At 46.2% G+C, this 27,381-nt stretch overlaps 1 protein-coding gene across 2 annotated transcripts; it reads left to right on the top strand.

Annotated features, from left to right (window-relative positions):
• On the top strand, window positions 1–26,739 carry Slc1a6 (solute carrier family 1 member 6). 2 transcript variants are annotated; one of them, XM_055612081.1, is made up of 10 exons: window positions 1–234; window positions 6,594–6,805; window positions 8,277–8,414; window positions 10,815–11,019; window positions 12,379–12,421; window positions 14,988–15,331; window positions 19,602–19,835; window positions 21,464–21,658; window positions 24,775–24,909; window positions 26,381–26,739. In XM_055612081.1, exons 2-10 carry the CDS (start codon window positions 6,601–6,603, stop codon window positions 26,574–26,576), a joined length of 1,695 nt encoding a protein of 564 aa, XP_055468056.1. In that variant the 5' UTR covers window positions 1–234; window positions 6,594–6,600; the 3' UTR covers window positions 26,577–26,739. The 2 variants fall into 2 exon arrangements, with proteins under 2 accessions (XP_055468056.1, XP_055468057.1); XM_055612082.1 differs by lacking the exon at window positions 1–234 and having other exon boundaries at window positions 5,884–6,805.
• Window positions 26,740–27,381: the final 642 nt, after the last annotated feature.

Below are 27,381 nucleotides of genomic sequence, written 5' to 3'. Positions count from 1 at the left end.
CCGCGCCCCCAGTGCCCACGTGAGCGCAGGGCCAGCTCGCCTCCTTCCGATTGCACAGCGCTTCCCTGCTCTGCGCCGGTCCCTCGGTCGTCCAGCCCCGAACGCGGACTCAGCGCGGGTCCCAGGCGGGTCCCTGCGGACCCAGCCGGGCGCTTCCGTGGGTTCTGGCTTCGGCATTCCGGCGCAGCGCGCAGGCTGAGGCGCCGGCGAGGCGGCCCCGCTGACCCGAGGCTGGTGAGTGGGACACTTGCCCCGGCGCTGGGCTGGCTCTGGGTCCGAGTCAGGCGGGGATCCCCTGTGAACACGTCCCCACCTTCTCCCCACCTTTCCTCAGCGCTTCCCAGTCCCTTTACAGGTGCCGAGCCTGCCTCTGCCCCAGGCCACCCTGGTGAGTTGGCTAGACCCCTGGGTCTCCTTCCCGGTCCCGAACGCCCCATTCTGTGAACTCAACTCCCAGGCACTCCTATTTCCAACACTGAATCTGATGCCTCCGATTTCTTGGACTGGGCTCTCTCTTCTGTACCAGGGAGTCATAACCCAACTTCTGACACGTCTGTTCTCTGGCCACCATTCCAGAAGAGCTGGGTATTGAGATTCTGTGTGCATGGTTGTGTGTGTGTGATTTTTTTTTTTCCCTTGGTGGGATTGCTTTTCTAAAGAGCTGTGCGTAGCTCAGTGTTTGAACGGTTTGGGTTTTGTGCTCTCAAGTGTGCGCTTGTGCACCTAAGAATTGTGTGAATGTCACCGTCCCCGTGTAGTTTCATTTGCTGAGGTACTTGGGCAGGAGACTCAAAGTGTGTGGCTTTGGGTCTCACGGTGCACACGGTGGTGGCCGGTGTGTGTGTGTGTGTGTGTGTGTGTGTGTGTGTGTGTCGCTGGGCACACTTTGGTTGATGCCGAACGCGTAGGGTTGCGTTCCTGAGGGTGTGTCTGCTGATGGGCATGGGGCTGACGTTGGCGTGTGTGGAGGGGTTGTGTCCGGCACGGCTCACACGGATCTGCAGTTCTAAAGTTGTGTGGCTGAAGAACCTTGAGAGTCTGTGTGGGACTGGGGTGTCCATAAAAGATTATGTAGGTGTCAACTGCACACAAGATGTGAAGCTGTATTGAAGTGTGTGTGCGCGTGTGTATGTGTGTGTTAAACTAATTTCCACCTGCTTTCCCTCCTGCCCCTGCCCCAGGTAGCACAGCATTGATATGTGATGTTTCATAGAGAAAGACTCTTTCTCTAGTCCACTACTGTTTATGTAAGAAAAAACCTGGGGGCGGCTTAGTTATAGGCCCGAGAACAGAGGGAGGAAAGAAAGAAACAGGCCGTTTACACTCTGCGTTAGGGCTGGACAGACACTCGGTGGTAAAGAGGACTTTCAGCTCTTTCGGAGGATCCTGGTTTGATTACCAGTGTCAGGGGTTCTAACATCCTCCTCTGGCCTCCACAAGCACCAGGCATGTTACATGCAGGTCAAACACTCACACACACAAGATAAAAATAAACTCATCCTTACACACACACTTGCATGGCTTCATGCTGCATCAACAAAGAAAAAGAAAACATGAAAAATACAAAGAAAAATTTCTTTTCTGCATATTCCCTTCCTGATGGCTGAAGTTAACCCCCAAGGCCACTTCACATCTCATTCTGCTTTGGTTAAGAAGTACCAGTAACACACGCTCTCTCTCTCCCTCTCTCTGTGTCAGAAGACAAGTGTTCCCGGGTAGCCTAGGCTGTCCAGAAACTTGCCATTCAGCTGTTGTTTCTTACGTGCTGGGACTACAGGCATTGGCCACCAGGCTTGGCTCATAAAGATCTGTTTTGGGATGAACTTTCTGTCCCAGGACAATGTCTGCTTTACTGGTGCCATTGCACACCAAGAGCCAATGTATGGTCACCGCAAGAAGCTTACATCCCCTCTCCGACGGGGTCTATTTGAATACACTATGGCCCCTTTAATCTTTTCTGATCTTTCCCCTCTTTGCTTTCTGGCTATGCTGATGATGGACCTTAACTTTGGGGATCAGCTGTAGAGTGAGACAGCCCTTCACTTTCAAAGGCCTTTGAGTGTTTAAAGTTTACCACTTTTTTGAGCTTTAGGAGTCAGAAGGACCTTCCTGTCTTCCCTGCATCTCCTAAAGGTGGCTGGTGTGGAGTGAGACCCGTTCTTGAGCCCTTTACCTTGCAGAGGTTAGGAATCCTGGAAAGGCGATTTTCAGAACAGGTCGCTTAGAAGACAGACACAGAGAGAGGACCTAGAAGCAGGAGAAACCAGAACGACTGACTCCCTCAACGAGAAATGCCTGGGAGCTCCAGGGCCGAAGAGCTTCAGGAAGGCCCACGTGAACGATGCTTTCACATGATGTATTTTAAAATGTTGTTTAAAAACATCTGCTCTGTTTTTTTAGAAGCATACAAAAATTAGTTTTCATTAAAGCATTTCCCCATATGATTAATGTTAATTTTGTAAGCGAGGCACACAAAGTCAAATCCTGTGTGACCTCATTCATGTGCAAGCTACAAATCTTGACCTTGAACAAATAAGAGTAGAACAGTGATTATGACAGGGGAGACAGGAAAAAGGGAGGGTGAAGATAATGTTCAACAGTTTATTCTTTTATAAAGGTTAGAAGACAGGCATTCGAATGCTCCCAGCACTGAGTGCCAAGTGTTTGAAGGAAGCGCCAAGGAACTTGATCTGGCATCCCGCATTGCCTTCATGTTTTGGAAGATTTCACTGTGTCCTGTGAGGAGCAGCAATTATCAAGCGCCCACTGAGATAAAAAGGAAGAATTTACATAGTGACAGATCTCAGCTGTGTGAGTTTACAGTGATCTAGGCAGGCACAGTGAAGGTGTGGAAGAGAGCCTGACTTTGGAGCTCAATCCTGTATCTGTTGGATTTCGACTTATTTGTTTTAAACATTTTTTAAAAATTGTTAATTACTATCTGCTGGGTGTCTTTTTTTTTCCAATGTTGGGATGGGACACAGGGCCTCATATACACTTGTTGAATGCTAAATCCCAGAGTCAGGCCCTTACTAGGCTACAATCAGCCTTTTTTATAATGATAGCATCTATTCAGTGTGTGTGTGTACCCTTGTGCATGCACAGGGCGGTCAGGAGCATCTTATGGGAGTTAGTTCTCTTCTTTCATCATGTGGATCCTGGACTGAACTCAGGTCATCAAGCTTGGCAGCAGTCCTCTTTACCCACAAGCCATCTGGTCCTCTCCACCCCCAGTTTTGTAAAGTCAGAGCTACTTTTGTAGATAGCTTAAGTTTTGTGATCTCTATTTCAGCAACTCACCTTTGCCACTCTAGCCGAAAGCACGTGCAGAAACACACAGTGAATGACCACAGCTGGGTGCCAACACCACAACTGAAAATGGCAACCACACAGATATAGAGCCAGATTTGCCTCAGAGACTATCAAGTGTCAACTCCCACTCTCTCTGGTTGTTTTTGGTCTCCTGAGGAATTTGTTCCAGGCACACCCTTCATCCTGGCTAGACTTCAAAATCCTTACATGTGCAAGTCTTTTTCCATGAAGAGGCATGATGTCGCACAGAAGCCATTCCTGTCTTCTTACCGTTAGCCCTTTTCTACATTACTTTTAGTGCTCAGCACAGAGCCTACCAGATGGTTCCGTGGGTAAAGATGCTTGCTACAAAGCCTAAAGTCCTAAACTCAATCCCTGGGACCTACCTGGTAGAGGGAGAGAATGGACTCCCCGGAGTTGATCTCTGACCTGCACAGGTATACCTGTGTGCTCGAGGATGGACATACACACAGACAGAGACAGAGAGACAGAGGGAGAGGGAATAACTAATAAGCCCGCCTAGCACAACTTCAATCCTGTGCATACAGTTGCTATGCTCTCTCATTTAGGGAACGGTAAAAGGAAAAGTCTGTTCACGCCCAGTACAGATGCAAATTAAATAACTTTATCAATTATTTTGGTGCTGGGAATTAAACCTAAGTCATTGCAATGCTAATCTCATACTACCATTGATTTAAAAAAAAGTTTTATTTTGAGTCTGGAGAGATGGTTCAGCAGTTACAAGTGCTTTTTACTCCCACAGCGGACCCAGATTCTGTTCCCAGCACCCACATGGCTAGTTAGAACTCCCTGTGGCTCTTGTTCCAGGAAGTCCAATGCCCTTTTCTGGACCCCGTGGCCACGGTACATACACGTGCACTCAAACACTCATACAATAAAAATAAACGGTTTCTTATCTTTTTAATCATGCGTCTTTAGGTGTGGGTATGTGCACACGAGTTCAGGTTCCTTTAGAGGCAGAAGAGGAGATGGACCCTCTGGCCCTGAGCCACCTGTTCTGGGTCCTTCCAAAGAGCAGCAGGCACTGTCAACCTCTGGGCCCTCTCTCCAGCCTTACCACTGAGGTAGGAAAATTCTTTGGTAATGTCATATACAAACACACATATATTTAGGTCATATCTACCCCTTCTTTCTTTTCTTCTTCAAGTCTTCCTGAACGCCCCTCACGTTCTCCTCCTAACTTCAGGTTGCTGCCTCCTCCCCTTCTTTTTCTTCTTCCTTTAAATAATTTACTGAGTCCATTTAGTGGCTTTCCTACGCCCAGGAGTATAAGACACCACCTACTGGAGCACAGGTAACCTGCCGCAGGCCACAAGCACTGAAGAAAATGGCCTACCTTCCCCAGTCCATTAACTGCCAATAGCTCTTTCAGGTATATGTGAGTTGGTTGATTGACTGATGATTGACTCTCTATGCCGCCCAGGCTGGCCTCGAACTCCTGCTTCTCCTGTTTCAGCCTCCTGAGTGCTGAGAAGGTAACCTTTACTTCCTGAGCATTTTCCATCCAGTGTTGTTCTATCTGAGGATGTTCATTGGTGGATACGCAGAACTGGCTGTCTGCGCTGTACAGCACGGCTTGCTGGGCAGAGAAAGGAAAGAGACAAGTGTCCAGGCCCCTACCTGCTATGGACCCAGTTGAATGCTCTTGGGATTCATGGGTGACTTCGAGTTATCACTTGGTAAGTGGGAGCGTGGTGTCCCAGAGGAGAGGAGAGATCGCCTGTTTCCTGTATAGCTTGCGGTCCTGGATCTGTGAGTGTTCAGAGCAAGGTGAGGAGCAACACTGAGGCTTCGGAGGACCAGTCCATTGGGAGCAAAATCCTGACGGAGAACCAGGGCTTTGATTTGCAGGACATATGGTGTGGAAAGCCTCGTCCCATGGCCTGTCTTATGGTGAAGTGGGTGGGTAACTTAGACAGATATGGAGGGCAACCATGTCTGAACAGTGGCAGCAAAACGATGACAAAACAGGGCAAGGTTGCACGTGGTGATGCCTGCCTAGAGCCCAGCTACTTGGGGAGCTGAGCTGATCAGGCAAATACCCTACCACTGAGCGATACAGTCTAGCCCTCTTTAAACATGAATTCTCTTTTCCTTTTAGGCCACTCGTGTGTGTGTGTGTGTGTGTGTGTGTGTATGTGTGTGTGTGTGTGTGTGTGTGTGTGTGTGTACGTGTGAGTGTAAGACGAGGCCAGGAGCGGGCACTGATCTTCTGGAACTGGAGTTATAGCAGTTTTGAGCTACCTGATTGGGTACAGGAGTAATACGCACCCTTCACCACTGAGCCGTCTTCCAGTCTCTGCCTACTAGCTCCCAACTTTAGCTTTTGAGAAAGGGTCCCACTAAATTGCAGGTGCTGGCCTGGCGTTGAACTTGTAGCCGCCTGTCTCATCCTCTGGAGTAGCTGTAATTACAGTATGGCCCCAGGCTGGGTTGAAAGACACAGTTTCTAAGCTGTTTTGTAACTTCCAAGTGTTTGGTTGTTAAACTGATTGGCAGGTTTTATATTTACGTGCATTTTTTTCTTACTTACGGAAACACAACATCCCACTTTGGATACCTTAAAAAAAAAGTAAATCAATAATGTTAAATAGATACGGGCTAATGTAAAAGAAGAACGCAAAGTCTGAGGTTTTACTGGAGAAGAGGTTCGTGAAAGAGCTGGGACCAGTACTGTCACCGGTCCTTTCCCAAGCGATCCTTCTCGCACCCCATCTCTCTCCTGGTCATGCACACAAAGTACCCACATTAGTTGGGGGCCCACTGTTTGCCGGGCATTTGCTGATTTTGTCCTTTTGAAAAATCAACTATGGCTGTCTTCAGGCCGGACACCCAACGGTTGCGGTTTGTGGGACAAGCCTACGGCCCCTTCGAAGGGTTCTTCATGCAGAAGGCATTCAGCAAAGATCTGGCACTTCGGTTTGAGCTCTGCAGCAGCCCTCTGTGGCTTGAGATGATTTTAGTGAAACGAGGGGGGCGGCTGGCGGCAGAAAACCTTAAAAAGGTGTGCAGTATTTGGTGTTTTTTTTTTTTTTTTTTTTTTTCTACCCTGTCTCTAACCACCCTCTCTGGTGTATGCTGCTAAAGCATGAAAACTGACTCCGATCGGGGCAGGGTCTCAAGCATCCTGGCAAGGTAACAAACCTGCAGAGCAGCATCGTCCCTCCCCTGACTTCGGAGCTGCAGTACCTCCCTTCACCCTAACCGAGCCTTCTCCGGACTCCTCCCTCACCAGACCTGGTCTCTTCTGTCCCCCGCAGGGACGTGATGAGCAGCCACGGCAACAGCCTGTTCCTGAGGGAGAGCGGCCAGCGCCTGGGCGGCGTGGGCTGTCTGCAGGGCCTGCAGGACAGCCTGCAGCAGAGAGCACTGCGCACGCGCCTGCGCCTGCAGACCATGACCCGAGAGCACGTGGGGCGCTTCTTGCGTCGGAACGCCTTCATCTTGCTCACAGTCAGCGCTGTGATCATTGGTGAGGTCTGCTTCTGGAGGGCGGGACTTCTGTGGACTGCTCACCTCCTCTCCCTGGTGCACTCATCTCGCAAGCCTCTCCCCCAGGCCTTCTGAGAGCACGGGGAGAGAGGGCGCACGCATGTGCGAACACAGCTGTACGAACGTGATGTGGGCATGCACAGACAGGAGTACACTGCGCAGGCCACGCGCTTTATGGCTGCACACAGAGAAGGATGCACAGAATTTAGCGGTGCATAAATATGCAGCTATCCCCCATACCCTTGGGAGACTGGTTCCAGCAAACACGACCCCATTTTATTTAAGGCACTTGACTGTCCACTGATTTGGGTATCTGAGGATTTGATTATTCACAAGCTTTTGTTATCTGTGGATGCTCAACTCCCTTAAATGAAACAGGGTAATGTTTGATGGGCTCTGTGGCTCTCTTGCTCTCTGGGTTACCTCTAACACCCAGAGCAATGTAACTGCAAGGTCAATAGCTGTCATCACATTTCCTAAGGGTACAGACAAGAGAAAAAAATGACTCTGCTGTTCAACAGACACAACTTAAACATTATATGTATGCTGAATAAATTAATGGGTTTCGTCGTGACGTCTTCATAGCGACATAAAATGTGCGTTGATCATACACTTTTTCCTTCTCCCCTCTCCCCTAACCACCTCTTGTTGGTACCTTTCCTTTCCTCAAATAGTCCCTTTCTACTTTCATCAAATACATTCTCCCTCTAAAAATTTCCGTATGTGCTTGGTTACTTTGACACTGTGGAACCCATGGATACCAGAGTCATCTGTGCTGGACTTTGTGGACACCTTCACACTCATGTATATATTCATATGGACATACTTCGGAGCCTAATTGCAGCACACCTCCATGTTTGAAAGCGATAACATAGACACTAGTCACACTTACAGACATGCCCAGAAACGCATGCTCATATCTGTTCACAGGAGCCAACATATTCAGCCATTTATCTCACAGCTTAACGTACACTGTCACAGACACATGCATGTGCATGCACAAATAGGTACAGAATGCATACATTTGCATACATTTGCATGGTATATTCGCTTGTGCATTTCTACAGTATGCAGATGTGCACGAATGCACAAATGCGCACACACACCTGCGCACACACAGAGGTACGTGGCGCACACACATACCTATGTACACAGACTCATGCCATACAAGTGCACACTCATGCCTAGCACACACATACCCATGCAAATACGCATAGATATACACAGCCATGCACACACCCCTTTACACGTGTACATAAATACCCTTACCAACACACACACAGGCACACACATATCCACATGTACACAAACCCACACAATGTCCATACACACAAATGTTCACTCATAGAATGTTCACTGTACCCGGTACCATACTCTCTTTGAGACGGATGAACCATTCCCAGGATTGAGAGCTGTTGTCCATTCCGTGAACCCTTTCTTTCTGGTTCTAGGTGTAAGCCTGGCGTTTGCCCTGCGTCCATACCAGCTCTCCTACCGCCAGATCAAGTACTTCTCTTTCCCGGGTGAGCTGCTCATGAGGATGCTGCAGATGCTCGTGCTCCCTCTCATTGTCTCCAGCCTCGTCACAGGTGAGTGCCCAGCCCACCGTGCATCTCGGGAACCCACCCGAAGCCCGAACTGGAGAAAAAGCCATGGCTACCCCAGTCCTACAAGCCCTTTCCAGACTCATCCACTCAAGCCATGCCCAGGTCTTGCTTAGGTCCTGCTGTCACATGAGTCGTGTATTCCAATAACTTTCTTCTTCTTGAAGGTGAATTATCAGCCTGCCAGAGCTCAGGGTTATCCAGAGGGGAAAGAAAGACAGGAAGGACAAGAAAGGGAGCTGGGATATGGGGTAGATGAATAGAAGGTGGGATGTGGGTGAGCATGCAGGAGGTGAGGAGGGTGAGGTGCCAGGGTGGAGGGTTGAGGAAGGGAAGGGGCTGTGGAAGGATTAGGTGGCACGTTTTCTTCTAGATAGTAAATGTTTTGGTTCACCAGGGCCGCCTGATCTCATTGCAATGGTTCAGTTCTGATCTTGGAGTAGAAGCACACCCATAGGCAGTGTGTCAGCAAATGGGCATGGTTATTATCCTGATTTTATTTGTGTTGTTATATTGAAATACTTGATAAAAAAGCAACTTAGGGGAGAAGGGGTTTGTTTTAGCTCACAGGTTACACTTCACCATTCAGGGAAGTCAGTGTGGGAACTCAAAGCAGCTAGTCATATCACACCCACAACCAAGAGCTGAGAGAAAAACAGATGGACGCGTGCTTATTCTTATCAAGCTCCTTCTCTAGACACACACAGCACAGAATCCTTTGCTCAAGGAATTCTGCCGTGCACATTAGCTGGGCCTCCCATTCTCAGTCTGGACAACCCTCCATAGATATGGCCACAGGTCCACCTGTCTAGACAGTCCTCCACTGAGCCTCTTCCAAATGGTTCTAGATTGTGTTAACAACTAAAACAACTCAGCACAGTTGTGTTTCAATAACACTTTACGAAAGCGAACAGTGCACCCTAGGTGGTGTTTATCAAGCCCTGGGGTTAGGGACAGAAATAATGGTCAAGGCTTAAAACACTGGTTTCTTATGTTGGGCTACTTAGAAGCCGAGCCTGAAGTGTGGATCTGGTCACAGAGACTCACCAAGGGAAAAACCCATGAGGAAGTGAGGGAAAAAGGACAGGGTCGGGGAAAGAAGCAGAGCAAAGATGTGTGCTGAGAAGAAGGCTTGTGTCTTAGTGTGAGCCCACTGGGTGGGGGTCTCTGAAGTGTGAGCAGCATTAAGAGTTGTCTCTCCCCTCCACCTCTGCCTTCCTCTGACTCTCTGTGCCAGCCAGTCATGACTAGAGCTGACTCTGGGACCTTTCTGGAGGAGGCAGCTCCCACTCTGCTGAGAATTACTCTTAGGAGAAGAGAAAGTGCAGGCGGTTAGTGTCCCTTTGTGTAAACTCAGCAGCTGGATGGTTGTATCGCCCTGGCAGAGGGCATGAGGGCACAGCACAAATAGTATGGAGGCAGAGTGTGGAAAGGGCTGGGCTGGGTGGGGGTGAGAGTTTGGGGTGAGGACTTCAGTGTTTGGGAGATTTATGGTGCATCACTGGAGGGTCGAGTGGGAGCTGAAAGGTTGACGTGGAGCAGAGGGGAGGTTCTGTGATTGGTGGGGTTCTTTGGGGTAAACAAATGGAATGGTATATGCTCATGCCTGTGCTCTTCCCCCACCATGTATATGGTGGTGAAGGAATTGATTTTGAGCCAGGTCTAGGGTGCTGGCCCAGTTACTCACCTTTTAAGCAATATTTTTATTTAAAAATTTGCTTTTAGCCGGAGGTACAAAAATGGAATCATCCCTTGGTTGAGCCATTAGGGGACTGATTTCAAGATCCCTACAGCTACAAATACCTGAGCATGCAGAAGCCCTTTCTACAAAATGCTGCAGTATTTGCAGGTGACCTGTGCCTCTCATGCTGTGTGCTTCAGATCATCTCTAGATGATGGACTGTACCCGATAAACTGGACAACTTTATTTCAAAACAAAGCAAAACATTTCTTTACTTTTATATATTAATTTTGTTACTATTATTTAATCATGTGTCTATGTGGGTTTGTGCACATGAATGCAGATGCCCATGGAGGCCAGAAGGGGACATCAGATCCCCTGGAACTTGAGTTATGAGTGGTTGTGAGGCACAGAATGTTTGTGCTGCTGATGGGATTTGGATTTCCTGTAAGAGCAGTATATGCTCTTAACTCCTGGACTACCTCACAGGTCTCCTTTATTCACTTAAAAACTGCTGAGAATGTATTTACTCATGATAGCACAGAAGCAGTTGTGTAGAGAACTCTCAGCCACTGAAGGCGCACGCGTGGTTTCTGTTGGATGTGCAGTGATTTTGAGCTGATGGTATGGAGTGGGTGGAGCAGATGGGGACGGGGGAGGAGGAGTATGGGGCCGCTGCAGGGACGGTGCTTTCTCTCCTCCAGGTATGGCTTCCCTGGACAACAAGGCGACAGGGCGGATGGGAATGCGGGCAGCTGTGTACTACATGGTGACCACAGTCATTGCAGTCTTCATCGGCATCCTAATGGTCACTATCATACATCCCGGGAAGGGCTCCAAGGAGGGGCTGCACCGCGAGGGCCGCATTGAGACTGTTCCAACAGCTGATGCTTTCATGGACCTGGTCAGGTGACATTTTCATTTTATTGGGACTTCTGGAGTACGTGCAACAATTCTCTTTCTGTGAAAGACCACAGGGACAGGTGGAACTAGTCTGGAAAAGAAAGCTATTACTGGTTGCCATTTTTGGTGCTCACTTTTTGCCCTGGATCCTTGCATATATCCTCCAAGAAAGCTAAATCTAGTTAGGAGCTTTGCAGTCTGAGGCTGCGAACATGAGCTACTGTTTGCTTAGGTGTTCCCAAACTCCTTTGGTGAGCAAATGATTCTTTTAGTCCAAGAAGACTTTGCCTCCTGTCAGAATCAGTGTCAAAGCTAGTTATATTGCTCCTGACTTGGAGGTGGAAGAATTACCATGGTGTTTCTGCTGCTATTACACAATATCTGAGGGCCAAGGAGATGCTCAGTGGGTAGAGGTACTTGCTGACCTAAGTTCAAGCCTCTGGACCCACCTGCTGGAAGGAGAGAAAAGAACCCCACAAGCTGTCTTTTCATGTTTACACACACACACACACACACACACACACACACACACACACACTCAGTCTCTCTCACATACACATTCCTAAGTAAATATCACAAAATTTGGGGTCAGTTGAGATGATTTAGCGGGTAAAGGCACTTGTCACTAGGCCTGACAACTTAATGGGATCCACTTGGTGGAACGAGAAAACCAGCTCCTGCAAGTTGTCTACCTTCTGCATGTAGACCATAGCACATGTAAGCCCCCAATAACTGTATTAACATTGAAATAAAACACGCAGTTGAAGTTAAGTTAGTTGTAAAATAAAAACAAAAAATAAAAAAACAAGGAGCAAATATTTATCTCATTCTCTTGGGGATCTAGGGTGTCCAAGAACTTGGTGCCAGCATGGAGTGAGGTCCTTCTGTCTGCATTCTAACATGGCAGAGAACACATGATGGTTAGCTAGAGCAAGCATATCAGAAAGAGCTTCTTTTTAGAACAAGGCCGCTTCCTATTACTCTATAGACCCCTTCAGTCCAGAGCTCCACCTTGCAGCATCACCTTTATGGCAATCAGATTCCACTCTGACTTTTGGAGGGGGCTAACTGTAATCAATCCATGTTAAGTTCCATCTTCACCTATGAGCAGCTCTATGGCTCTGGGTGACGTCTTCTGGCCTGTGGTTTCCTTGTGTGGAAGCTAAGGATACTGATGGTATCTGCTTCTAGGGTCATTGTAGGGCTTCTATCAGATGGTGTTGGGCAGGCACTTTGCTTAGCGCTTGGCCAACACCATGCAGTTCTATCCTGCCTGCCGCTACTCTTGTCATTGCTATTATTGCAGTATCCTTGGGCTCACTTCCAAAGTCTAACCACTTTCCTTTCTCTGATGTTTTTGTGCAGAAATATGTTTCCACCTAATCTTGTGGAGGCCTGCTTCAAACAGGTTAGGAAGAAGCACATGGTTTGATTAAGAAGGGATGGAGGGTGGAGGGAGCTCCCTTCCTAAGGAGAAGGGTGGAGAGAAGGGCCTGAAAGAGTGGGGCCCTTGGGGGGCACTCTGGGAGAATAAGTGTACTTCCTGTGGCTGTGATGGTGATACAAAGTGTTGCCAGGTCATGGGACTTATGGAGACTGGGAAGCTGAGGCAGGGGTTCTGGGATGCCTGATCATAAATGTCAAAGAGAGAGATCCTAAAATCTGCACATCTCCTTGGGGCTGGTAGCCAAGGCAACATGTGAAGAGGGCTTACAGGTTTCATTAAAACTGGTTTACAGAAGCAAGTGGTGGGCTGGATTTGGCTGGCGGGTGGTGTTTATCAACCGCTTTATTGAAGGATAAAGGATAAAGGATAAAGATGCAGACTACACATCTGTTCTTTAATGCCTTCACTTCTAATGCCCTCGCTATTCATTTACTCATTTCTTTCCCCTTGTGAGGAGGATGAAACCCAGGGCTTGTTTATAGTAGGCAAACGTCAGTTGCTGACTTCCTCCTCCTCCTCCTCCTCCTCCTCCTCTTCCTCCTCTTCCTCCTCCTGCTCCTCCTTCCGTTTCTCCTTCTTCTCCTCTTCTCCTTCCTCCTCCTCCTTCTTATTATTTATGTGTGCGTGTGCGTGTGCGTGTGAATGCATGCCAAGTGTGGGTGTGGCGCTCACATGGTAACTTTGGGAGTTGGTTCTTTCCCCCCTCCGTGGGTTCTGAGGATCCAACTCAGGTCATTAGGCCTGTGCACAGCGAATATTTACCTGCTGTGAGCTGTTGGCCCATTGCTCATTTCTTTAGTAATATGTTTTATTAAGAAATTTAAAATTGATATATAAAAATTATACTATCCCTTGGCATTAGAAAAAAGATTGGATCCAAAAAAGAGATTGCTGCTCACATCTTTTGTATGAAATGGGTGGAATTGTGCAGATGATCTCTGGATGATGTAGGACAGCTAACACATGTAAATGAGATGCAGACACTGTTCTTCTGCTTTAGAACTACCTAGAGCAGCGGTTCTCAACCATCCTAATGCTGCGACCCTCGAATACATTTCTTCATGTCGTGGTGACCTCAACCATAAAGTTATTTTTGTTGCTACTTCCTAACTGTAATTTTACTACCGAGAGGTGTCTCGGTTCCTGAGGCTATCGGCAACATGTGTTTTCTGATGATTGTGACCCACAGGTTGAGAACCACTGGCTTAGAAACTAATGACAAGACAAAGGTCTGAATTTGTTCACTACCCAAATTTTTCTTCCCAAGTATTTTCAGTCCATGGTCGCATGTGTCCGTGGGCATGGGATTCACAAATGCCAAGGAGCTGTGTGTGAGATGTTTTCTGGGGTGATATAACACAGAGGTCTGCTCGTCCCATGACAGACTGAAGTCCAGCTGGGGGAACCAGTGCGTTTTTGGCAGGATTTCTAACTGGCGTGTGGGTGAGGAGCTACTTACCGGAGCAGGGATGGCTAAAATTAAGCTGCATCACTCAAAAGCCCATCCCAGTATGGGTGCTGAAAGCTGCAATCCTGGGGAGCTCTCTGCAATTTCAAGCAGCTCAGCAGGTCTGAGAAGCTAATCTCGGCAGCGTGGTTGGTCAATCTCCCTGCCTAGCAGTTATGTCATGCTTCTAGAAAGGCAAGGATGAGCTTTCATGCATCTTGCGAGCTTCGGATTTCTCAAACATGTGAACTTTGTTCACTTGCTGAATTTCATGAGCCTTCCAGTTCCCTCCTGGAATGAATCTTTCAATTTAGCGCAAACTGCTATACAACAGGGTACACTGTATGTGCTTAGGGGGCTCTGAAATATACACATATTTCATATCTATGTAATGTATGTGAATGAATACATAGAAATCACATGTAAATCATAAATGTCTATGAAGTCTGTGTATTCTTCATATATATATATATATGGTGAAATAGCCAAATCATGCCAATTAGACAATACACCACAGACACACAGAATGAAAAAAAAACTTTAATAAGTTTCCAGTTTTGGTGCATTTTGGATATTGGATTGTTATTTTACATGCTTGTTTTATTACGTCTTGTTTATTCCCTCGTGTGTGTGGTTATGTATATTTGTGGTCGTGTGCTATGGTGCATGTGTGGAGATCAGAGGACAAGTCTCAGAAGCAGCTCTCCACTTCTCACCGTGTGGAGCCCGGGTTCCAACTTAGGTTGTCGGCCTCTGCCAAAAGCCTCTTTACTCCCTTGTCTGCCATGGATTTTGAGTTTTGGGTTAGGGATGCTCAGCTTGTATTTCTTTGTGTTATTTAACTCATGTCCTTGGTTATATACTCAACAGTGGCCTTACCGGGATGTAGTGTGTGCGTGTGTGTATGTGTGTGTATACACATTTACAAACGCCAAGGATGGATTGTGGTACCTCATGCATGCTAAGCATGCCTAGCTCCTGTTTTTATCTTTATTTTTCTGAGGCATGTCCATTCTTAGTGATTTCTGCAGGTAACTTAACCACCATACTTAATCTGGCCCCAATTTCTCTGCATTTCAGTTTAAGACACAGTACAGCACACGGATGGTAACCAGGACGATTGTAAGGACAGAGAATGGGTCAGAGCTGGGAGCCTCCATGTCTCCCCCACCCTCAGTAGAGAATGAAACCAGCATCCTGGAAAATGTCACCAGGGCCTTGGGCACCCTGCAAGAGGTGATAAGCTTTGAGGAGACTGTGCCTGTACCTGGCTCGGCCAACGGCATCAACGCCTTGGGCCTCGTGGTCTTCTCCGTGGCCTTTGGGCTGGTCATTGGTGGCATGAAGCACAAAGGCCGTGTCCTGAGGGACTTCTTCGACAGTCTGAATGAGGCTATTATGAGGCTGGTGGGCATCATCATCTGGTGAGTGGTGGGTGGTGGAGATGGGGCTGATGGGATTGTTACAGACTTTTGGTCAAGTCATTCATCTGGGCATTAGTTAATTTAGTCATTAACTCATTTGTTCATTGATATCTTCCTGTAGTGACTTATTCATCTGCTCATGACCTCATTATTCTATTTACTCACTCATTTGTGCATTGACTCAGTGATTCATTCTCTTCTTCATTTGTCTATGTCCATTCTTCTACTCATAGGGTAACCCACTTTTTTCATTTAGAAAAAAATATATTCTAAGAGAACTTCACACATGTATACCAAGTATTGTGATTATATCCATATTTTCATTCTCCCTCTAACTCCTCTCAGATTCTCAGTTCCCTCCCAACTTTATGTTCTCATGTGCATGTGTTTGTATTTGTATATATCTCCCACTGATTCCTGTTCGAGCTGTCTGTGTGGACACGGTTGAGGGACCATCCTTTGTATTGGGCAATTTACAAGATGGCACACTCAGAAGAAAATGTACTTTTCCTTCCCAGCAGCCATTAACTTTCCAAATAGTTTCCAGTTGGGGTGGGGCTTGCGAGGCCCTCCCACTGAAGGCTGGAATGCTGACTGGCTTGATCTTCTGTCAAGCTTGTGCAGACAATTGCAGATGCTATGAGTCCATTGCACTATTTTGTTTTTTCTTCCTATGTAGCCCATGATGGCCTGGAACCTGCCGGTCTCTTGCATCAGCCTCCTGATTAGTAGGATTATAAGCATGCATCAGCGTACTTCTCTGTTGATTAATTTAACCATAAACTCATTAATTCACTTACTCTTTCTTGTCTGCAATTAATTTTAGTGACTTATTTTTTCCTTCCTTCCCTCATATATTTCTTTAATTCACTCACTCTCATTTTTCTAGCATTGGCCCACTTAATCATTTTATTTTAATCTATTCTTCTATTCACCAGTTAAATCACTTATTCACGTATTTATCAATTCACTGATAAATCCATTCATTAGTTAATTCATTTCACAATAGTTATTACTTTATTACATCTATCTATCTATCTATCTATCTATCTATCTATCTTATGTCTATCACTGTGTCTGATATATGTGGGGGGTGTGCATGCCACAGAATGCATGTAGAGGTCAGAGAATAAACTTGTGGGAGTTAGTTCTCTCCTCCTACCATGTGGACTTCAGGATCCAACTCAGGTCTCTAGGCTTGGCAGAACATATGTTTTTCCTGTGGAGCAATTCTGGCTCCATAATTATTTTTAAGTGCTGGAGCTGACGCAAGGTCTGTGTACTAGATAATCAATCACTCTACACTGAGCTGTACCTTCAGTCTCCCAAATAACAATCTTTTTTTTTTTTTTTTTTTTTTTTTTTTGTATTCTGAGCAGAATGGAACCCAGGGCCTTGGGCAAGCTAGGCAATTGCTGTGCCACTGAACAGTTTCAACCCTTTTAATTAAGACATTGACTACGTTTATTTATTTACTCACTAAGCCATTCTGCTTAGGTTCGCTCTCAGACCTGCATATTCATGTATGCATCTGGCATTCTCTCATTTACTCCTTCAGATATTCCATTTGTCTATTTGCTTACATTCTGACTCGTGCCCTGTTTTCTTGTTTTCCTTTTTTACATTGGAGTGAGGTGAGATTTGCACGTGTTTGTGTGTTATTTTTGCATGGGGTGTGTATGTGCGTGGTGGCCCAAGGACGATGTTGGGAATCATTCTCCATAGTTCTTTCACCTTGTTCATTATGGAAAGATCTCTCAGACAAACGCAGAGCTAAAGGAACTTGAGCTTGCTATCCAAATTGTTTTGAGTGATACCCCCTCTTCACCTTCAGAGGCTGGAGCTTCAGGCTTGCTGCGGTGCCTACTCAGGATTTCATGCGTTTGGGGGCCTTCAAACTTTCTCTTGCTTGCGTAGAAAGCACTTTAACTACTGAGCTATCTCCTTAAGCCTGTATCTTCTTATCACATTAATTTTTACTAAACCCTTCCAGTCCTTCACTAGATAATTCGCCTAGAAGACGCCTCCCCAGGCTTCACACACACACACTGAACTCATCCTTGAGGAAGTATGTAAAATGGAGGAGGAAACAGATGGAGACCACATACACTTAACACAGAGCAGTAGGTGCCGCAGGAGAGCTACAGCAGTGAAGTGTTAGGAATGTGGAGCAGCCCGTGGTGAGCGGAGCAAATGCAGTGGCAACTGCCTGGGAAGGGGAGGTGTGGGACTGGGCCTGGACGGTGAGGAAGAACCTAACAGGACCCGAAGAGGAGAGGGGCATATTGCACACACGGAAGGGAGCAGGCAGAGCTCGAGAAGTCCAGTGTTCGAACCGTCAGTGTTCCAGGTTCATGTTGGTTGCTGTGATGAAATTCTGACATAAAGCAACAAAGGAGTTGTTTGCCATATGCTTCCAGGTGACAGTCCATTATTGTGGAGCCGATAAAGCAGGAACTTAAAACACCACATCTAATTCAAGAGGAGAGCAAATAAACACACGAATCCTTAACTGCTTGTTTGCTTGTTTTGTATTCAGCTAGCATCATCCGTCCTTACTCGGGCCAGGGTCAAGCCCGTGACATGGTGCTTCCCATAACGAACTGGGCGTTCCTGTGTCCATTAGCAACCAACACAGCACCTCACAGACATGCATGAAGACCGACCTGATCTAGCCAGTTCCTCACTGAAACTTTAGTCTCAGGTTATTTCAGGTTGTGTCAAGTTGAAAGTTCAAACTAACGAGCACAGGCAACAATTTGTGGACATTTAGAAGGCCAGAGATAGGGAATGTCTGAGTCTCTTAAGATTTCTGTTGTCGTGAAGAGACACCATGACCTCAGCAACTCTTATAAAGGGAAACATTTAGCTGGGGCTGGCTTACAGTTCAGAAGCTTAGTCCATTATGGTCACGGCAGGAAGCATGTGGCATGCAATCAGATACGGTGCTGGAGAAGAAGCCACGAGTGTTCTATATCTGGGTCAGCATGCAACAGGAAGAGAGAAACACACTGGGCCTGGCCTGAGCACCACCAGAAACCTCAAAGCCAGCCCCCAGTGACACACTTCCTCCAACAAGACCACACTTCCTCCAACAAAGACACGCCTCCTAATAGTGCCACTCCCTGTGAGCCTCTAAGGGCCATTTTCATTCAAAGTACCACACTTAGCAATGTCTAAGGATGAGGTTCTGAAGGGAATAGTCATCTGGGATGGAGTTGGAAGGGGCCTCAAGGAGGTAATGAGATAAAGACCCTGGAAGGCTGCATGCTGTGATATTGGAGGAACTTTTCTTCTGATCAGATGAACAATGGGGTGACTTGGGAGGAAGTTACGTCCATGGAACCCAATTGTATTTACTAGCTAGCTTTCTGTTGCTAGAACAAAATACCCAAGAAATCCAGTTTAAAGGAGGAAAGGTTTTTCTTGCCTCACAGTTTTGCAGGTTTCAGCACATGGTTGGTTAGTTCCATTGCGTCTGGGCTATGATGGTGAATGAATACAGCCAATGATGTTGCTAACTTCACAGCATCAAGGAAGAAGAGATGGGAGACAGCGAGGGACTAAGGACTAGGGAGAAGATACATCCTTCAAGGGAACACTCCCCAGTGACCTGCTTTCTTTAACTAGGCCCTTCGTATAGTTTACTCCCAAAAGCTTATTCAGCTACAAATCCATCAATGGATAACTCATAGCGGAGGTTGGAAATTTCATGAACAGTTAGCTTCCACAGGCTTCCACCTCAGAACACTGGCCCACTGGGGACCAAGCCTTGAACACATAAGCTGTTGGGGGCAATGTTTTGAAAGCAAACCCTAACATCAGTGCTGTTTGAAAAAGATTTTATTTTATTTATATGTGCGTATGTACGTGCATGTGTTTGTGTAAGTGGATGTGCAGATTTGTCTACGGGTGTCTACGGAGGCCAGAAAGAAGTGCCAGATCCCTTGGAGTTGGAGTTAGAGGTGTTTTTTGTTTTTTTTTTTTTTTTTTTTTTTTTTTTTTTTTTTTTTTTTTTTTTTTGAGTGCCTAATGTGGATGGTGGTACATGAAATCAGGTCTTCATCATTGAACAGCAAGTACTCATAACCACAGGGCTATTTCCCCAGTGTCTCAGTGCTGTCTTTGATGCTTGGGAAAGGTTGTGATGGAGTTGGGGGGTTGCATGAGAGGAACTGCCTGGCTCCCGGACACTGTATGGGCAAAGCCTTGGGAATGTCAGCTCCAGACCTGTGAGGAAGATCTCCCTAATGTTATGTGCCTTTGCCAGGTATGCACCCGTGGGCATCCTGTTCCTGATTGCTGGGAAGATTCTGGAAATGGAAGACATGGCTGTCCTTGGAGGTCAGCTGGGCATGTATACCCTGACTGTCATCGTTGGCTTATTCCTTCATGCTGGCGGCGTGCTGCCGCTCATCTACTTCCTTGTCACCCACCGGAACCCCTTTCCCTTCATTGGGGGTATGCTGCAGGCCCTCATCACAGCCATGGGGACCTCTTCCAGGTATGGCTCTTTCCTACACTCTCCCTGGGTCCATTTTTTATCTTTCATGGGTTCCTTTAGATACCCTCCTCTCCACGTGCCCAAACACCTCTTCTAGCTGTACAGTAGACTTAGGGAACTTGATGATATAGGGTGTGTCCGTGATGACTCCCCTGACCTCCTCGCTTCTTTTCTTGTTTCTCTAGTTTATGAGGAGAGTCTGGCTCTCCTCGTCTGTGCCAATTGGCATCTGTGCCAATTCTGGGTTTAAGATGGTACTCTGGGGGGGGGGCTGGAGAGATGGCTCAGTGGTTAAGAGCACTGGCTGTTCCTCCAAAGGTCCTGAGTTCAGTTCTCAGCAACCACATGGTGGCTCACAATCATCTATAATGAGATCTGGTGCCCTCTTCTGGTGTGCAAGTGTACATGCAGGCAGAATACAGGAAAAAAAAAAAAGATTTAGCTTGTAATCTGTCTGCCTGGGGGGTTAGGGTGAGATGGTGCTCTGGGAGTACCACAAGCTCAGAGCTTTCTTCTGCTTGTGCTTTTAGAGCGTTATAGTGACCCCCCCCCCCTTATCTCTCATCATCCAAATTTAAAACAGTTTGAGAAAGTGTTCCAAGAGCCAAACAGATAGAAGAAAATGTTTTGCCTTCATGGTGATTGGAGAATGTGCCTTCTGATCTTTGATCTGTGACTAAATGGGATTGCTACTGCTACCCCTAGAATTAAATTCATCTGATCACTACGGAGCTATTCAGCCCTACAGCTCACTGGGTGCTTTGCAGTAGGCGCTTTCTGGCTCTGAGGACAGAGATCCTGTCAGTCCAAGCTTTAAGTTTCACAGCAGAAAGCTGACACACAGGGACTAGTTCTTGCAGACAAAACAACCCCAAATGACATGCCTACTCTTTCCACCAAATATGCCAGTCAGTGAAACGCCACTCTGGGAAGTGGTTGGGGAGAGACCGAGGGCTCCTGTAGATGGCGCTGTTGTCTGTGCAGACAAACACTGTCCTTTCTGTCTGTCCTATCTCACTTCTATTGCTGTGATAAAATACCTTGGCAAAGGGCAACTTAGCAGGGGAAGGAACTTATTTGGCTTAAAATTCCAGGTCACGGGCCATCCCCGTGGGGAAATAAAACCCGGAACTTAAAGCATCTAGTCACATCTCACCCAGGAACAGAAAAGAAATGCACACTTGCTAGGTTACACTTAGCTTGATCTTGCCACTCGTAAACATCACTCTTAAACCCCTGCCTGCGTAGGGGTGCCACCTACTGTGGGCTGGGTCTTCTATTTCCTTAGCTGAGGCAACGCCCCAGAAGGTAATTCCCACAGGAAAACCAGACAGAGGAACCCATCATTGAGACTCTCATCTAGGCTGACAAAGTTACATTTACACAGTCTGGGCCGGACTAAGTTTGGACGGGTCAAGAGACAGTGCTCTCGGGGGACCCCACCACCGAGCTCTCTCTGCACCAGGCGCCCCACTTCCCCATGCGCGACTGCCACTCCCACTTTTCACTCCTTGCTGAAATTCCATCCTCTCCATGTGCCAGAGGAGAGCCCGCCTTTAGCTCATCGCTGCCATTGCCCCTGCCCCATAAACTCGGCATTCTCAGCCCCCAGAGCTCTCTTCCCCCAGCTCCGCAACCTTGCCTATCACTTTCCGCTGCCTGGAGGAGGGCCTGGGCGTGGACCGCCGCATCACCAGGTTTGTGCTGCCCGTGGGCGCCACGGTCAACATGGACGGCACCGCACTCTACGAGGCCCTGGCAGCCATCTTTATTGCGCAAGTCAACAATTACGAGCTCAACCTTGGCCAGATCACCACAATCAGGTGAGATGATGATGATGTCATCAGCTAGGCAGGACAGAGGCCGTGTGTACAAACAGATTTGTATTTATGTCTTAGTCCTACCTTAGATATATAATTATGTATATGTAATATCACAAAATCTGAAAAAGGAAAGCACCCTGTGAAACATTTCTCGTCTCCAATATTTTGGACGAAGTATGTAGGATGCTCAACAGCATTTGTCTCCAGGCTGTTTTTTTTTTTTTTTTTTCATTTCCGTTGCATATAAGTCTGACTACCACACAAGAATGAAAATGTTCACTCTGTGAAGGAAAGTATTTTCTTCATTGAGAAATTCTGCCATACACCCACCCTGACTTAAGATGGTTTGACTCATGATCTTTCCCTTCCTCCTTCTCTCCCTCCCTTGCTCTGTCCCAATCTTACCTCTCTCTTCCTTCTTTTCTCCATTTTTTCTTTTCTTTCTTCCCTCCCTTCCTCAAAACTTCCTCTCTTTCTCTTTCTCTTTCTCTCTCTCTCTCTCTCTCTCTCTCTCTCTCTCTCTCAGCTGGCTGCCCTGGTATCCTGAGTTGTTGGGATTGTGGGCACGTGCCACTGTGTAATGTAATGACGTTTTGACTTAATAAGGGTGTGAGCATGATACATGTTCGGTACAAACTACACTTAGTATTTTTTAAAGTTTTTAAAAATGTTGTGTGTATGTATATGTGACTGTGTAAATTCCGTGTTTGCCACATGTGTGAACGTGCTTTTCAAGGTGAGAAACAGGCTTCAAGTTCCTTGGAAGTGGAGTTACAGGTGGCTGTTTGATGTGGGTCCTAGGAATAGAGCTTAGATCTTCTGTGAGGGCAGTTAGTGCTCTTAACTGCTGAACCATCTCTTCAGCCACCCAGTTTTAAATAACTAAAAAGTACATTTATTTGTGTGTGTGTGTGTGCCACAGTGCACATATGGAGGTCAGAGGACCACTCACAGGATTCAGTTTTTCACATCCCCTGTATGGGTCCCAGGGTTTGAGCTCAGGTCAGGCGTGGCATTCCAGCATCTTTATTCTAGACTTCATTTTTGACTGTAGCCTTTTCCTAGGGTAGTGATGTGGTACCGGGGTGGAGTGTTTTAATTGACAACTTGGCAGCAGCTGGAGTCACCTGAGAAGACCTCGGTGAAGGCCTGGCCTTTGGACATGTCTGTGGGAGATGATCTTGACGGTTTTAATTAATGCAGGAAGGCTCAGCTTAGAAAGTGGGCTTAGGTCCTGAATTGTGTAGAAGGAGAGTGTGACCTGACCCATAGCTCGGCATACATTTATTTTCCTGCTCTTGACTATGTTGCTGACTGTTTCAAGTTCCTGCCGTGACTTTTCTGCAGTGGTGGACCGTAGTCGGAAACTGTGAGCCAAAACAAAACCCTTTCTGCCAAAGTTTCTTTTTGCCAGATATTTTATCTCAGTAACAGATATGAATCCTGAACAGTCCTGGCTCTCTCCTGTTCACAATGAGAAAATAAGGTGTGCCTGCCGTTCTCCTGATGAGGCAGGAAAGACTCAGTTCATGTGCAAGGGGTAAAGCTCATTAATAGAGCATTCCCACCCAAGAGTCCATTATTTAATGCCAGTGTGAGTAACTGCACAATCATCATTCTGATAAAGCCATTGTCTGGGAAAATCATCTCCCTTTGTTCTATGTTTATGGTTGTAGAATCTAGACGGGGGTTTCCTAAGCTACTGGGAAAGAGAGCTGGCACCCGGATGCTACTACTACCTTTTCTGGTAAACTTAGTGGCCTTTACAACACACATCACATCTTGATGTGCTATTGGTTTTGATGCTGGAGTTTTAACATAGGTCACCCATGACCCAGGAGATCCTACTTTGAATTTCATATTAATTTGTGGGACTGGAAATGGAAAACAGGCTTTGTATATGCTAGACAAGTGCTCGATCACTGAGAAATACCCCTAGCTTTTTTTTAATTTTTAAAAATTATCTGAGTAAGAAACGGTTTTTAGTGGGCCAGGACACACGGCTCAGCGGTTAAGAACACTTGATGCTGTTGCAGAGGACCCGTGTTCAGTTCCCACTGTTTACATGTTGTCTTATAATTGTTTGTCAGCCCAGTTCCAGCTGACCCAACGCCCTTTAATGGCTTGCATGGGCATCAGGTACATATACAGTATACAACATACATGCAGGCAAACATTCATACATATGAAATTGAGAAAACCAACAACTTAAAAAATTCAAGAAAGAAATAGGCTCAAAACCCAAGATAGGCCAGAATGCCCTTGCCTCCAGTGTGGTAAGCTGTATTTGCCTTCTTCAAAAAATAGCTTCTGCTTTCTCCAGCCGCAGCTTTTCTGGATGATAGCTGACAAAAGTTGCATATATTTAAGGTGGATTTCATGATTTTTTGATGTATGTGCACTTTGCAAAATGATCACCACCATCAGACTGACTAGTACATTTATCTTCTTGTACGATTTCCTTCCTTCCTCCCCCAGTCTCTTCCATTCTGCTGTCTGTGGCTTCTCTTTTCTCCTCTAATTTCCTCTTCTCCTCCCATCTTTTCCACTCTCTTCCTCGCTCTTGTCTTTTGGTCCTTTCCCACCTCCCCATCTAATCTTGATGTCTTCTCCTTTTCTCATCTCCTTCCCCCCCCCCCCCCTTCCTTTTCTCTCCCTTGTTCTTTTCTTTTTCCTTTTTGCTCTCCCCCCCCACCTCTTCCCTCCTCTCCTCTCCCTTATCTGTCCCTCTGTTTCCCTCTCTCTCCCTCTTCTTTCTGTTGAATAGGCTTAAGGTCCATTCTCTTTGAAAAATTAAATCTAAAGACAGTATCATTAGCTACACTCGACACCCTGCACATCAGATCCCCAGAACTCACTCATCTGCTAGCTAGAGATCTTGTACCCTTTGCAGACATTTTTCATCTCCCAGCCTGTCTTCCCAGCATCATGGTTTCTACCTTTTGCTTCTGTGATTTTAATTTTTTAAATTTAGTTTCACATCAAAAGTGAGATCATGTAGTGTTTTTCTTTCTATGTTGGCTTGAGGATTTAGTTTAAGATGCCCTCCCCTTGCCTGATCTTGCAAGCTTCTGTTCTCTTTCCTCCTGAATTCCTGACTCTCTTCTCATTTGCAGCATCACAGCTACGGCTGCCAGTGTAGGAGCAGCTGGCATCCCCCAGGCAGGACTGGTCACCATGGTGATTGTGCTCACGTCTGTCGGCCTGCCCACAGAGGACATCACACTGATCATAGCTGTGGATTGGTTCCTGTGAGTGTGCTTTGGGTTTAACTGTGGGCCTATCCCTTCTCATAGCTTTTCCTGAAGGATTTTGCAAGGACATTGTTGTAGGATGTTAGAGGGTGAGGGAGGCATTGGAAAGTTCTGCTAATGATGGCTTAGAAGTGAATAGATTTATCATTTTGGGGACCTGGAGTGAGGAGAATTCAGAAAAGGAGGGCTCTGTGCATCAGTAAGCCAACTTCTTTTTACCTCATTTCATGTAGAATTTATAGAAAGGTATTCAAATATTTTTTAACTCAAATTTTACACAGTTTTTCTTAGTGAAAATGTTAATTTTAAATAATTTTAGAAGTAAGAAGAAAACATAGGTTACCTGTTGTATTAAATAGTGAATTTTGGCTTATAAAATCATCTGTGATGATGGGCAAAAGGATTTTGGTGGGTTTATGATCTGAAGGCTATGACGAGGCACATTTTCTCTCTTTCTTCTTGCCTCTCCTGTCCCCCTTTTCCTTTTCACTAATTAAATTTGTTCTTTGACACTTTCATACATGTATGCAATGCCTTCTGATTATTTCTCCCACTCTCTCTTAATTCCTTTTCACGCCTGCCACCCTCTTCCCTACGACTCCTTCTTCCCACACTCATGGTTTTATATGTGAATTGCCAAGTTGGAACAGGGCCATTTGTGTGTCTTGGCTTGAGACTATGCCATGGGCTCATGAGAGGGTAGATTCCTTTCACAGAATCTATTGGGAACCACTCAGCAGGGAGGAGCCACTCCCTAATCCCTATTTCTTTCCTCCGCCTTCCTCTCTCTTTCCCTCCCTCCCTCCCTTTCTTTCTTTTCTTCTTCCTCCTCTGTCCTTTTCTTTTCTTCCGTTCTTCCTTCCCTTCCTTTCCTTTCCTATTTCACTCATCCCCCTCCCTTCTTCCTTCCCTCTTTTCTATCTTTCTTTCTTTCTTTCTTTCTTTCTTTCTTTCTTTCTTTCTTTCTCTTTTTCTTTTTCCTTCCTGCATAACTTTGTCTTTTCACCATTCATTCTCTCTCATATTTCTTTTTTGATGACATGGAATTTACACAAAATGTTGATTTTCATCCCCATGTGGGAGCTGTGAGCAAAGCCAAGTCTCATTTGTCCAGAAGGTCTAAAATTTCACTGGGGCAGTCTTCAGCTCACCCGATACCTTGTGACAGTCTTTATCAAGTATTCATATCTAACGGTCTGCATCAGATGCTCCTGTCTAACAGTCTGCCTCAGACCTCCATTTCCAATAGCCTATATCAGATCCTAATGTCTAACAGTTTGTATCAGACTCTTATATCTAATCATCTCTAAATTAATATATTTAGAAACAAGAACCACAAATCAGACTGCACCTGACAATTTCAGGGATGATATTGTCAGGAAGGGAAACTGAGGAAGAGTGGGGCCTGTTCGAAGTGGTTCACAAAGGAGCCCTTCATCCCTCCATTAATCTATCTATTCTCTACCAGTGACCGACTTCGTACGATGACCAATATACTGGGGGACTCAATTGGAGCGGCCGTCATTGAGCATTTGTCCCAACGGGAGCTGGACCTGCAGGAGGCAGAGCTGACTCTCCCCAGCCTGGGAAAGCCCTACAAGTCACTCATGGCACAAGAGAAGGGAGCATCGAGGGGTCGGGGAGGTAACGAGAGCGTCATGTGAGAAGCTTCTAGCTCTCTGTGCCGGGAGGAGGGAAGGGGCTGGGAGGGGAGTCCTGGGGACCATGTGTTGCCCCGCTGAGTGTGGGCTGAACATACATGTTCTGTGTGGCTTCTCTGGGGACTGCTGAGATAAAAGAGAAGGAATGAAAGGTATCCAAGGTGTATTCATCACTGTTGCATTTGTGTTCTCCAAATACAAAAACAGCTCAAGGGAAGGAAGATTTATTTTGGCTATGGTTACAAAGGTTCACCAGAGTAGGAAGGCATGGAGGAAGAGAGCAGCTCACTTCATGGTGGTTAGAAACCAGAGACAAGAAGAAATGGGAAATGACCAAGGCAGGTTACAGTTCCCTAAGACATCCTACCTGTGACCACTTTCTTCAACTATACCCTTCCTCCTAGTTTTTACCTCTTTCCAAAACAGCAATCACATTATGGAAACATCAAGGGAATGATTCATTCATTAGGTCAGAGCCCTCACAAAGCAGTCATTTCTCAGACACACAAGGTGTGCTTTAAGAATTTTCTGGACACTTGTTTTGGTCCAGTCCAGCTGAACAAGAAAGTTCATCGTCATAAAGGTCTCTGTTCATCTCTGAGTGTGCTGAAAACTTGAAGGATGGTGTGAGAAAAAAAAGGGGAAAAAACATTTGGAATTAGGGGAAGAAAATCTTCAAGCTCAGCAAGAAAGATCAACTCTTATTCTTTATGTGGTGGAGCTGACAAGGGCAAAGAAAAATGCCTGCTATTTCTTGTGATAAAGTTATGTGTGGATTTTGTCTTGAGATACTGAAGACCACATTCAG

The sequence above is a fragment of the Psammomys obesus genome, unplaced genomic scaffold (genome assembly GCF_907164565.1).
Source record: "Psammomys obesus unplaced genomic scaffold, mPsaObe1.curated_primary_1811, whole genome shotgun sequence".
Taxonomy (NCBI): domain Eukaryota; kingdom Metazoa; phylum Chordata; class Mammalia; order Rodentia; family Muridae; genus Psammomys; species Psammomys obesus.
Note: the sequence above shows the minus strand (reverse complement) of the source record. Positions and strands in the feature narration are given on the sequence as shown.